Below are 14,466 nucleotides of genomic sequence, written 5' to 3'. Positions count from 1 at the left end.
ATTTTGCTTATTTTTTACAAGTATGCATAAAACAATCGGTTCCATGTATCAGGAACTCCGGGTAAACACCAATGTATGCAATCAGCATAGCGTTTCGGATCCAATTTTTGCTCTTCTGTTAGCACCTTCCCCTGCGATTCGGTGTAGACCGATACATGTCCATCTACTCGATGCTCTGAGAGTTGGGTTATGTTAAGGACTGTCACTGGAACCTTCATTCTATCAACTATGCTCGCAACAGTTCTCATCATCTGTCGATCCGAACCACCTCCCCAATACCCCTTTTCCATGATTGGTCTTGTTTCATTGTAGCATCTTATTCCCTTTTTGTTGTGCCAATCCAAGCTTCTGCAACGAGAGAAAATATAAGTATTTGGTCATTCTTACTGTCAATGTCGCTATTAATATATTTCATTTGATGGTTGAAGAAGACCTCATGTGTGTTGAGGAAATTGTAGTGAAGAAGACCCTTGTCTTGTTAGGATTCACTGTCGAATCAACCCAATTAGCCCATGTTTTCAAGGCAATCTGATAAGCGGTTGTCGTGGGCAGCTCCTCGACTCCTTCCTCTCCATTGGCAAATGAACCCCACCTGTTTTGGATGATAAAGGTTGATATGAGAAGCACCACATCACAAATAATGTAATTCATGTTTCTATCATTCATCACGACTGTCTGTAAGTGTCACAGTCTCTCGCTAGCTAGCAATGTCACACCCTGAATCCAGAACTCTGGGTATGCTAGACCTGATCTCACACCCAACGACATGACTTATATATTATAAACTCAAAAACCATAATTCCATAATTCTAGAAATCATTACATGTAACCATTTCATGCAACATACACTTATCTAAAATAAATCAATTGTCAAGATTAAGCAGTTTCAATACACAAGTTAACTGTCATCTTTATACAGATTGATGGATGCATAGATGGTCTGGTATGAATGTAGCTATGTGTGCATGTATGCTTGGATGAATGCCAGAACATCGTGTATATGAATGCGTACAAGAATCCAAGGTCATTATAAGCAAAGTCCTTCTGAATAATCATGATCATGTGATGACCCATCTAATTGATGACCAGATTTTCATTTTATCTTTCATGGAATCGAAAAACACAATCATGGTAGTACTTACAATGACTTCGTCCACTGACTGCTCATCCACCAAATGTATGTATTAAACACTAGAATATCCGCTTCAATCCAAATCTTGGCATGTTTGAAGATCGAATCTATTCTCAGTATCCTCTTTTTTGGGTCCGCTACGATGTTCACATCGGAGTTGGATTCGATAATAAATGGTGCCCAGTAGAATTCGATCGAAGCATTGTACTCCTAATCAAAACCATTTGAAAATCATAAGCTTTCGATGTCTAAATGGTTGTCGACATTTGAACATTGCATGTTACTACCTTGGCCTTAAACACCGATCGAGTTTGACTGCGTTTCATGGATTTCTGGCTTGATGGTATATAAGATTCAACCATACAAACAAACGATTCCCATTGCCCTCTTTGAAGCGAGTCGCCGACGAATATGAGCCTCTTTCCTCTCAGTCTTTCAAGCATGACGACAGCATCAAACCTGAAATTAGAATTCATCAAGTACAGAATTCACAAATCAGATGTAAGGATAGTCGCAAGAAATTCAACACTCAGGTATGCATGCATCTACGTACACAATGTAAATGGGCCGGTATGAGGTCAGTTGAAGCCCGGCTCGCAAAGTAGCACCTTAGCCACACTCATTGTGGACCAAAGCTAATTAGCCTAAGCTCAGCCCAAGATGCTTATTCTAGCCCTAAACCTGTTGGCACTCCCTACAATTATCCATGCCATTCAAATTATGGGTCCCACTATAGATAAAGCATGTCTGTAAAATCACACTGATCAAGAAATCTTAACCATCCAGTTAATGGCTATTTATGGATGTTTAATGTAAAATACTGAGTGGACCAATTAAGGGAAAATCAAATGATTTATATTATCTTTTCAGTTAAAAATTTTCTGTTATGCTCAATCCACAACAGTGATTGGGACAGTCTAAATTTCCATATAACTAGGGCATGGGTACATTTGAAAATTCACCAGCATTTTCTAAATGGTGCAAAACTAACATTAGATTCTAGCCCCACATAAATATACCTCTTGTTAGGGGTGGCTATGGGCCAGGTCGGGCCAGGGTTGGTCCTGGCCCAGCCCGGGCCATCGCCTTAATTGGGGTAAAATGTCCTTAATCGGGCCGGGCCTGTAAGGAAAATAATGAAGTGATCAAAAGCTTAAAATGGTATAATCTAAGGAATTTTTCGAGTCATTATATCCATTGATTTCCCATCGAATAAATGGTTTGTACCATTAAAACATAACAGGATTCAAAATTGCTTTTAAACTACACATTTATGTTGAAAGAAAAATGCCGGCAAGTGTCTTTAGACTATCCATCTGTTTTTACGGAGGTGGCCCACTTGATGATTGAACCGGGCCATTCATCATTGATCTGAGCCCGGCAAGTGCAAACACTGGGCCTAGATTTTAAGCCTCGGCCCGTCCCTGGGGCCCAAGCCTTGTCCTTATAGGGTGCCCTGGTCCATTGCCGATCCTACCTCTGGTTAGAGCTGGGCATCGAGTCGAGTTGGACCAAGTTAGGGCTGACCTAAACTCGACTCGGTACCAAGTCCAGCATGTCTGACCTGATTCGAGTCCAGGTCTGGCATGGACTAATCCGGACCGAGTTTGACCCAGTCACAAGTACCGATTCAGGTCGGGTGCAACGGGTATTCATAGGCTGAAATCACAACTCAAAATCTAGATTCACTTGCTAGAATTATAGTCTCTTCATTAGCTACATGGCATCTCAGATCTAAAACATCATATGTAAGTTTTTTTTTTTTTTTAATATGTGTGTGTGTGTGTGTGTGTGTGTGTGTGTGTGTGTGTGTGTGTGTGTACGAGTCGAGTTTCAAATCAAGTCGAGTCAATACCGAGTTGGATTTCTGGTTGAGTCGAGTCGAGTTACTGGGTGACTCGAACTCGACTTGGTTTGAGTTCGGTTCGAATTGAGTCAGATCTAACGAGCCAAGTACTCTTGCTCGGTTGGTAGACTCTCAGGAGTTTCAACACCCGGTCAAGGGTTCGAATATCCAAAGGTGGTGAGATTCCACTGGAGTGTGTGGGGTGTGTTATAAAAAAAAAAAAAAAAAGTTGGACGAGTCGAGTCGTCCGTGCCCAGCTCTACCTCTGGCATTAGAGTTGCCGGACCGGAATCCCCCTGCAACAGGTAGTAGAAAGAATGGGCAGCATCCAAGCTACGTGGGGTCCACCATGATATTTCTGACATCCACTCCGTCCATCAATTGAGCCACTTCATTTTCACTGTAGATAATAAAAATAAGCTTGAAGGTGTGGCCCAGCTTAATTTTGGGTCTGGCTAGTTATTTTATGTTGTTGGGTCTCACTAAATAACAGTGGGCCCCGAGATGATTTTTTTATGGTGGCTGTCTTCATTCCCACTGTTCCCTGTGGTGTGGCCCACTTGAACTTTAGACTGACATGAGTATTGGTTTTAGGTGCTAGCTGACGTGCCACAACTAATCGATGGATTGGATGTCACGCAAACATCACTGTGGGCTCACAAATCTCGATTGATGCACGCAATTCAGACAACAGGTATTGTAGAGAATTTCGGTGTGGAATAGTCTCTTTCTCGAGCTTTGCTAAACGCACACGCGTGTGCTATAAAGCTCATGTACACGCCACACATGTACCGGCATGGCAGATTAAGTGCTAAATCCAGTCCATCCATCAGGTTGGTCTAACCTTCTTCATGTTTTCCCAAAAACAAATCTTAAATCTGGTCCACATGTGGGGCTCAATACTGGAATTACGTGGATGGGTTAGAAAACTTCAACTAAGTTTTTCAAAGCCGTATATTTGGTTTTCAAAATGTGGGCCATCTGACCGGTGGATCAACCTGATTCTTGGGCCCGTGTATCAACATAGTTGGTCCTTTCTAATGGAGAACGCGGATTAGGTGCAGCACCGGATCCAGCCAAGTGGGTGCGACCCTGACTGTGGGGCCCACATAGATGTATGTGTTGTGTATCCAGGCTGTCCATCCGTTTTGTCTTCTCATTCTATGGCATGATATAAAAAATGAAGCAGATACAAATCTCAGGTGGACCACACCGAAGGAATCAATGGTCATTGAATGCCCACCATTAAAAGTTCCTATATTAAATGTTTATTTGTCATCCAACCTATTGATAAGTTCAAACATCCATGAATCAAGGGAAAACACAAATATCAGCTTGATCAAAAACTTTTGTGGCCCCCAGGAAGTTTTTAACGGTGCAAATTCTATCCTTACAGTGTGACCCACCTGAGATTTGTATCTGCCTCATTTTTGGATCCATGTTCTAAAATGAGCTGGTAAAACAGATGGACAGCATAGATATACTACACGTACATCAACGTGGGCCCCACAGTCAGGGCTTTACCCACCTGGCTGGATCTGGGGTCACACCTAATCCGCGTTCTGTAATGGGTGGATTGGATCTCCAGTTACGGTCCACCCATATCATAACCTCCGACTCTCACGTGACATATTCATCATTCAATCCGTCCAATAGAGTAGCACTAGCCCACCATGAGGATTTCCTTATACCAAAATCAGCCACATCCACTTATCAGGTGGATCACACCATAGAAAACACTACCTAGCCTTTGATAAATAGAAAAATGCATCGTCCACACTTTTACTATTTATCAATGTCTAGCCATTGTTTTCTATATTGTTGCCCATCTAATGAGTAAATGAGGCTGATTTTTGCACTAATGAGATTATAAGGGTTTCACTTAATAATTAAGTTCAATGGAGGGTAAGGTTCGATTCAAGCCCAACCCAATCCAAATTTCAACTTAGAGTGTTTACTCAACTCAACCCAACCCAAATACATGTGATTATTTCCAATCTGGCCTGTCTCAGGAAATCATCATAAAAATAACAATAACAACAGCAACAAACAACAACAATAATAATAGCATATTCATGTAAATATTTAGAAAAAAAAAATGAGAATATTTGACACGATGGAATTTGCAATCCCTGATGAGAACGATTCAAGATCATGGGATCCTTTTCTATCAGATAGGAAGAGCTGCAACTCAAACTTGGGTCAGGTCCATAGGCTTTAGATTGACCCAAACCCAAGTTTGCGACTCTATATATAATTGGTCAGAAGTTATCCACTAGGTGCACCATAAGTTATGGTCCAAGCAGCTAGACTTAGACTTTCTCATTAAAAATATAATTAAATAGGTCTAAAGCATTTGCTAATTACATGCATGGGAAAGGTTACTTTAATTCCCTGAATGACATTAAAAGGCCGAGCTGATGGGCCAAAACAAAAAGCCCAAAACCAGCCCGTGATGAGTACACAGCTCAAGCCAGAATCCGGCCCGATCCAACCATGCACTTTTTATGTGAGATCTGGGAAGTTCATTAAGTTTGCCTATCATCCATGATATATGACAAAAAAAAAAAAAAGAAAAAAAAAAGAAAAGAAGGAGCTGAACAGAGCCAAAAAGCCCGAGCCCGGCCCGTTGATAGACTTAATTCCATGAATTTGGTGAAATGCATTAGATGATAGAGTTTTAAACCTTGGCAAGATACATTCGTCGGGTCGCCATTCCCAGTGGAGGTAATCGTCATCCGGTCTTCCATTCTTAGTGCAGGTGACTTGTAGATCCAGATACTGGCAGGTCTGGTCGGTATACAAAGGCATGATCGAACGGTTAAAAACCCACTTCCCTTTTGTAATTTCGCACTTGTCTGGATCGAAATTGGCCTTTTCATCAGCGAAAAAATCATCTTCCATAGCAGAATCTCCATACTCTTCTTACCCGTCGTGTGCAACCGATGATATCAAAGCCATGAAGTTCAAATTGATATTAAATAATTAAATTAAGAAAGTTCTAGATTAATAATGGATTGATTTGTGGAAGTTGGTAGTGAGGATGTCTTTTTAATAAATAATAATAAATAAATAAAAGGGCTATTCTCTAAGTGAGTGAGTCGTTCAAACTTGTTGAGTTGAGTTGAGTTCGGTGAGTTTTGAGTGGAGTCAGTGAGTTTTACAGGTATGGAAGGGAAGAAGGAGATAGATGAGTACCTTTTGTTACTTCAATAGAAACTGTTGCTACATCTTGTTTAGAAGACCAAGGTGAAAGCTTGAGAATAGAGGAGAGTGTACCAACATCCTCCATGTATAGGAAACCGGCGAAGGCGAAGGCGCAAACGATGATGGCCATGATAGAGAGTGGGAGCTTACCTCTTGAAGGTTTCATGATACAGGCAAGAGAAAGTGAGAGAAGGATGGGGGAGTGTGGATTTGTTTGTGTGTGTGTGTGTGTGTGTGTGTGTGTGAGAGAGAGAGAGAGAGAGAGAGAGAGAGAGAGAGAGAGAGAGAGGAGGAGGAGGAGGAGGAGGAGGCTCTGTATGTGTTATTGTGTATGAGAGAGAGAGGAGGAGGAGGAGGCTCTGTATGTGTTTTGTGTATGAGAGAGAGAGGAGGAGGTGGAGGCTCTGTATGTGTTATTGTGTATGTGAGAGAGAGAGAGAGAGAAGAGGCTCTGTATGTGTTTATGTGTATGAGAGAGAGAGAGAGAGAGAGAGAGAGAGAGAGAGAGAGAGAGAGAGGAGGCTCTGGATGTGTTTGTGTATGAGAGAGAGAGAGAGAGAGAGAGAGAGAGGAGGCTCTGGATGTGTTTGTGTATGAGAGAGAGAGAGAGGAGTTTCTGGATGTGTTTGTGTATGAGAGAGAGAGAGAGAGGAGTTTCTGGATGTGTTTATGTGTGTTGTGTGTGAGATAGAGAGAGAGGAGGGTCTACATGCGTGCGTGCGTGTGTGTGTGCGTGCGTGTGTGTGTGTGTGTGTGAGAGAGAGAGAGAGAGAGAGAGAGAGAGAGAGAGAGAGAGAGAGGTGTGAGTGGCGTGATGGTGCAATTGCAACAAAATGATGAGAAATGAAAGAGATGTCGTGCGGGGTTGAGATTTTTTAAGAGCTGTGGAGTATGCGTGAAGTTGAAGGAATGTATGGATTGCACGTTCTCTCTTTTATCTTCTATTGTGGGAGAGAGGTTTAGGGAAGGTAGAATTCCAACGTCCGCATTTCTGGACGCGGATTTACTGTTCAAGCCTTTAACAGGAAGTTCTGCGTTGGAAACCTAAGTGAGGCCCACCTTGATGTTTGTGAGAAATCTAACCTGTTCATCCGTTTTTTGACCACATTTTAGAACTTAAGACCAAAATTTAGAAGGATCCAAGACTCAAGTGAGCCGCACTAAAGGAAAAGGTGGTTAGGGAAATTCCTACCGTTGAAACCTTCCTGGGGTCGACAGTGATGTTTACATGCCATCCATACCGTTCATAACGTCATTCCTGCTGGGATGAACTGAAAAAAAAATAATATTAGCCAGATTCAAAACTTCTGTGGGCCCATGAATATTTCAACTGTAGACGTTCAATCCTCACGTTTTCGGTCCACTTGAGTTTTGGATCCTGCTCAATTTTGGTATATTGTCCTGAAATGAGCTTACAAAACGGATGGACGGTGTGGATTTCTTACAAACATCACGGTGGCCCCACATAGGTTCACAGCTCATTCACGGGAAATCCGCTTCCTTCATTTCTCCAAACATAGAAAAAAATAAAATAGCTGATGGCCCAACATGCTTCTTTCTTTCAAATCCCATGAGTTGTTAAGGCAACTTACAGTAGGTGCCCTATCTCTCTCTCTATCTATCTATGGGCCCACATGAAAAAATTTACCTGATTGGAAATTACAGCATGCAAAGATCTAACTGATTAATCAGGTTTTTTTTTGTTTTTTTTTTTTGTTAGCTTGTTAGGACACCCCACTGTCAGTTCACACTGATTAATCAGTTTGATTTTCCATGTGGGCCATGTATTATATGAGAGATGGAGACATTTTCATCTTCAAAAATGGTGTGCTTCTGATGTCTATACACCTGTACAAGCTAGAGCCCACTGTTCCGTGAAGATTACCATTGATCTGATGGGCCCTCTCTATGGATGGATGATGGCTCCAAAAATCTCCCAAGATCATAAGATTCTACATTTTGATCAAAGGTTACATATAGACGGTTAACAAAACCATACGACAGTGCAAAACAAGATCAAAGACTGGATCATTAATATTTTCAAATCCCAAAGGTTTTATGGGCATCATCCATCCTGGTGGGGCACATTAGATCAACGGTTCGAATCACCAAACAATGGGCCTCATATGGAGAGACTTGGTGCATCTACACAAGTTTCACATGCTATGGCAATGGAACCTTAGATCACCAAACTTGTCTTTTATGCTTAGGGAACTGCTTGATGCACGGTGAATGTGGCAGGTGTGGCCCACCTGAGTTTTGGGTCAGGCTGATTTTTGGATTATCCTTTATTTCTAGTGAAGCTTACTTGACAAACATGTTGGATGGAACATGAACATCGTGGTTGGGCCCCACACACAGATATATAGTCTGTCTCCTCACCCCATTTGTTCACTTTAGTGTGGACAGCCTGCATGGTCAATCATTCAGCTATTTTTGCCCCATAACTTAAAAGACAGAGTGCATGTCACAACATAGTGGCCCCACAGATCTCTAGTATATATTATAAAGAAGCATCCCTTGAATTAAAGGATGGATAGCATACATTCTCTGTTGGTGGTTTGCGGAAGCATTAAGAGATGAATCAAGCAAAGTATACCAATTGCACAAACAGGTCCAATAACAGACACTCCAAATTTAAGGTGGAAAAATCCCTGTGGGAAAGAATTATGGCACAAAGTAATAATGCACTATGAAAGCAGAAAATTACAAGAGATAGAGATTACCCAAATTTGAATAAGCGTCGAATCACCCAAGAAACACCCTTGAAATCCTAGGAACGAATTAGAAAGAACCCTTGAGATACTCCCTATTCCCGATTACACCCATATATATAGCCTCTATGAGAATCACAATTAAAATAGAAAACAAATCCTGTACTTATGTAACTTTGCATGATCGTTCAATGGCACTTTGATGTCACTTTGATGGTATTAAGTAACCTTCAATGGCATCGAAGACCTTTGATGCCATTAAACTAAATACCAAAACGTTCCAACAATTAAACATGAATTTTTTTATGGCACTTTGATGGCATCGACGACCTGTTGATGGCATCGAACCCCTTCGATGTCATTGAGCAGAACACTATATAGTGTCTAGTAATCATCATGGGATTTTCATATTTTCTCAATAGCATCCAACAACTCTTGATGGCATTGAATGGTCTGTCAATGGCATCCAACAGCTCTTGATAGCATCGAATGGTCTGTCGATGACATTGACAAACCTTATTGGTAAAAGATTTGAGACATCAACAACAATCTCCACCATGTCTTTAATATTCATTCTTTATAGCTTCTTTTTCTTATCTCTAATTCTACCTTACATCATATATAGCTCCATCATCACATCTCGTGCCACCTCCATCTTCCTTTTACGCATTCTTTAAGCCCAGAAAAGTTGCATAAAACTTAAACTTCTACGAGGGAACAACCTAAGTGAGTATGTCGACTGGATTCAAATTCGTGTGAATTTTCTCTAAAGTTACGCATATTTCTCGAATACTTGTCGGATGAAATGGTGATGCACATCAATAAATATGTTTAGTTTGTGAGTGATAAATAAAATTTTTAACTAAATTGATCGCGCTTACACTGTCACAATTGACCGGTAAGACTTCCTGCTGAAGACCCAACTGATTTATCATCCTCTTTAACTAAACACATTCTTTGAATGCTTTCGTCACTGCCATATACTCAACTTTGGCTATGGAAAGCGCCACCATAGATTGAAACTTTGATATCCAACTGATCACTCCACCTGCTAATACAAATGAGTAATTAGAAGTCAACCTTTCATTGTCCACACTACCCGCGTAATCAGAATCCACATAATATAGTAACTTGGCCCTTGTTTTCTCAAAAGATAAGACGTAGTCTTGCGTACTTCAGATGTATCAAAGTAACCATTTCACCACTTCTCAGTGTTGCTTTATAATGTTAGACAAATATCTACTAACAACACCAACCGCATGTGAAATATCTGATCTAGTATAGACCATGACATACATCAAGCTACCAACCATGCTCGAATAAGGCACACGAGATATAATCTGCTTTTCTTCATCAATTTTAGGATATTATTCTTAAGATAACTTGAAGTGAGCCATGTGGTGAACACTAACCGGTTTTGCCTTATCCATCTTATACTTGATCAACACTTTCTCAAGGATTTTCTAAGACAACTAAAGTATGTTCCTCTTCTTATATCTGTGTATATCAATATTGAGAACCCTCTTTGTAATCTCCAGATCTTTCATCTCGAATATCCCTAATAATTGAATTTTCAGTAAATTAATCTCAAACATGCTGTGACTGGTGATAAGTATATTGTCAATGTATAAAATCACGATAATGAATTTGTCACACTCAGTGTCTTGTAATAGACACTCCTTAGAACACTTCCGTAGACTACAGTCGGCTTTAGTGACTCCTTTTGTAAACTTTAGTTTTCTGAGTTCGTTTCTACAACTGCACTCTCTTAGGGAATACATCAGGGCTACAAGAACCGGGGGATCCTCACAATGATTATATTCGCTCATAGTGAATTTTTGACTCACCATGAAATAATCAAACCTTTTATACCATTGCCTAGACAATTGTTTCAAGTCGTATAACAACCTCTTTAACCTACAAACCTTGTTCTCTGCTCATTTTATTTCGAATCCTTCTTTTTGCTTCATGTAGATCTTCTTTTCCAATTCTCCCTGCAGGAAAGCAGTCTTCATATCTATTTGTTACAGCTCGAGATCATAAGGCAGTTTTTAGATCCATCTGTTCCAGCTCGACATCGTATTAGGCAACCAACGCTAACCGAATTTGATAAATACTTGTTTTACTACTAGCGTGAATATCTTAGTAAAGTCGACACATTCTCTCTTAGCGTAACCCTACGCAACCAACTTTTCCTTGTACTTATTATGTTTCTTCTTGAAGATCCGCTTGCACTTGATCATTTTACGGCTGACAGGAAGCTCCGTAAGCTCCAACGTCTCATTCTTGTACAAGCACTCCATCTTATTATCCATTGTTGCTTTCTACTTTTTAGCATCAGGCTTATCAAGGGCTTCTTGAAGAGTAGACGGATCCCTCTCATTTGTAATGAGGGAAAATGTGACATTTGAGTCATCAATGTATCTAGCTAGTAACTTACAATCCCGTAGTGGATTCTTTCTTATAAGTGGCGGCTCCACCTACTCATATACCTTTGTTTGCATATTTATCTCAGCTTATTTCTCATCTTTGTCTAATTCAACAATCACCACCAACTTTTTTGATTCCTCGTGCCCATCCTTACGAAATAAGAATCCTTCATTGAATTTGATGTCATGAGTAAGAATGATTTTCTGTGTGACCTGGTCATTCAGCCTATACCCTTTTACACTACTAACATGGCAAACAAAGATGTACATTTCGGCTCTTTGGTCTAACTTTTCTCTCTCAATTGACAGTACATGAGAATAAGCATCACAACCAAACACACGCAATCTCGAGCAGTCTACCTACTGACCACTTCACACTTCCTTTAGAATTTTACAATCAATAGTCATAGAAGGGGATCGATTCACCAAGTAACAAACCGTGTTAACGGCCTCAGTTCATAAGTTTTTGTCCAACCTAGCATTACTGATTATGCATCGGGCCCTCTCCAAGAGTCTAATTCATCCACTTAGCCAAACTGTTTTTCTCTGATGTGTGGAGCACTATTTTGTGCCTCCCAATCCCTTCATCTTTGCAGTAATGATTAAATTCACTTGAAGTGAACTCTTCACCGTTATCTGTCCTTAATACCTTCACTTTTCGTCATATCTGTTTTTCCACAATTGCCTTCAACTACTTGAAATTAGTAAAAACATCGGATTTATTTTTTATAAAATAAACCCACACTTTCCTGGAGTATTTGTCAATAAACGTGACGAACCATGACGACCCTCCAGTGGAAACAGCGGGCGTCGGCCCCCATACAACAGAATGCACATAGTTAAGAATTCCTTTACATACATGTTTACCAGATTTAAAAGACAACCTAGATTGTTTATCATATATACAATGCTCTCATATATTAAAATTCAAACTTTTAGAAGATAGAATTAAACAATGATCAGAAAGTACCTTCATGCCCCGCTCGCTCATGTGGCCCAGACGTGCATGCCACATACGTGTCGACATAGAATCTGCTATAGAAGCTACAGCTCCACCCGATAAAATACTCCCAATTAACCTGTAAAGGTTCCCGTTCCTCTCTGACTTCATGACTACGAGTGCTCCTTTTAAAACTTTAAGGACATGATCAAACCCAGTGAATTTGCACCTAAGTGCCTCGAATGCTCCAAGAAATATCAAGATCTTCCTCATATCAAGAACATGTCTCACATCGGTCAAAGTATGCTCCATGCCATTAAACATTTTGATCCGCACCGATCCAACACCCACAATGATACATGCATTGTCATTGCCTATAAATACCTGGCCACCATCACACTCTCTGTAACTGGTGAGCCAACTCCAATGAGGAGTCATGTAATATGATGCCCCATTATCCAAAATCTACTTGTCCAGATGATCATCGTATAATTGTCCAACGATGGACACTGACAACACATCATAACCACTATTACCTATATCAGACTCCGCAATATTAGCCTCCCTGTAAGAAGCCTCTAAGTTCTCTTTTCTTACTTTATGATTTGTACAATTCTTCTTTATGTGCCGAGACATCCCACAATTCTAGCACTTCAACTTTCATTTGCCCTTGCCTTTGGATTTAGACCTTGATCGAGAGGACCCATTATCCCGATTAGAATTTCACCCCCTCATAATCACTACATCAGTGAAGGCACCCATGTCACCATTTTTCTTTCTCATTGCCCTTCCTCAAAGGTCAGAGATAATGGTATCGACGCTAAGGGTCGATCTACTAATGCATAACGAGTCTTTAAATGACTCAAATGAAGCGAAAAGAGAATTCAACAGGATGCATGCCTGATCCTCATCTTTCATCGTTTCTTCCACATCTAACAATTTACAAATTACCTTATTAAAGTTACAAATGTGGTCCTCAACATCACAACCCTCTTCCATCTTCAAATTGAACAACTGAAACTTTAGGTATAGGCGATTCTCAAGAGATTTCTTCTTATAAATGTCCTCTAACTTACTGTAGTTTTCTTTCTCATGTCATTATAGAAGACTTCATTCATTAGACACAATTGGATAGATGTTCTCGCTTTCTTATCCATCATGTTCCAATTATCATCTGTCATAGATTCTGACCGCTTCTCAAGGAGTGCATCATCCAATCCTTGTTGAACTAAGAGACTAGTCATCTTAACCTTCCATAGTTCAAAATTATTTTTCATGAAATATTTCTCAACATTGAACATAAGATTAGAAGTCATTGACACCATGCTTTCAAATTTAATCTGCATCCCAACGTTAAGCTCTAATAATACTTGTTGGGGGACCGCAGAAGTACACAGAGATGAATCAAGCAAAGTATTCCAATCACATAAACAAGTCCAATCACAAACACTTCAAATTTAACGTGGAAAAGCCCTTACGGGAAAAAATCATGGCACAAAGCAACAGTAATGCACTATGAAAGTGGAAAATTACAAGAGATAGAGATTACTCATATTTGAACAAGCCTCGAATCACCCAAGCTATAGCCTTAAAACCCTAGGAATGAATTTGAAAGCCCTTAAGATACCCCCTATTCCTGATTACACCACATAAATAGCCTTTATGAGAATCACAATCGAAATAGGAAACAAATCCCACACTTACACAACTCTACGAACTCTGTCCAATCACTTCAATGGCATTGAGTAACCCTCGATGGCATTGAACATCTTCGATGTCATCGAACTAAACACCAAAATGTTCCAGGGACTCACATGGATTTTTCAAATTTTTCTAATGGCACTTTGATGGAACTTCGATGGCATCAAACCCCTTCAATGTCATTGAGCAGAACACTGCAAACTATCCAACAACTATCATGGGATTTCTGGATTTTCTCGATAGCATCGAGTAGCTGTCGATGGCCTCAAATAGCTCTCGATGGCATTAACAGACCCTATTGTTGAAAGATTTGAGACATCAACAACATTCTCATCTTCTTTATTTTCATTAAGGGTGGCAATTGGCTAGGCTAGGGCAGGCCCTGGTTATCCTTGCCCAACCCTAGAGCCCTAAACCATATTTCTAACCCAGCCCTAGCCCTAGCCTTACAAGGCTGAGCCACACCATGACGACTCTATAATTTAAAGGAAAATTAT

At 40.3% G+C, this 14,466-nt stretch overlaps 1 protein-coding gene across 1 annotated transcript; it reads right to left on the bottom strand.

Annotated features, from left to right (window-relative positions):
* Positions 1–14: 14 nt before the first annotated feature.
* Positions 15–6,469, bottom strand: LOC131223618 (protein trichome birefringence-like 3). The gene is made up of 6 exons (XM_058219066.1): positions 6,177–6,469; positions 5,665–5,899; positions 1,420–1,591; positions 1,143–1,342; positions 434–592; positions 15–348 (listed from the first exon to the last, which is right to left on the bottom strand). Exons 1-6 carry the CDS (start codon positions 6,349–6,351, stop codon positions 15–17), a joined length of 1,275 nt encoding a protein of 424 aa, XP_058075049.1. The 5' UTR covers positions 6,352–6,469.
* Positions 6,470–14,466: the final 7,997 nt, after the last annotated feature.

Source organism: Magnolia sinica, chromosome 13, assembly GCF_029962835.1.
Source record: "Magnolia sinica isolate HGM2019 chromosome 13, MsV1, whole genome shotgun sequence".
Classification (NCBI taxonomy): domain Eukaryota; kingdom Viridiplantae; phylum Streptophyta; class Magnoliopsida; order Magnoliales; family Magnoliaceae; genus Magnolia; species Magnolia sinica.
This window is presented reverse-complemented; position numbering and strand designations above follow the sequence as displayed.

Coding starts and splice junctions, on each gene's coding strand:
- LOC131223618 (XM_058219066.1), bottom strand. CDS start 6,351: ATGAAACCTTCAAGAGGTAAGCTCCCACTCTCTATCATGGCCATCATC. Junction 1,592..5,664: donor GACGAATGTATCTTGCCAAG/GTTTAAAACTCT, acceptor TTCTAATTTCAG/GTTTGATGCTGTCGTCATGC. Junction 1,343..1,419: donor GATCGGTGTTTAAGGCCAAG/GTAGTAACATGC, acceptor GGTTTTGATTAG/GAGTACAATGCTTCGATCGA.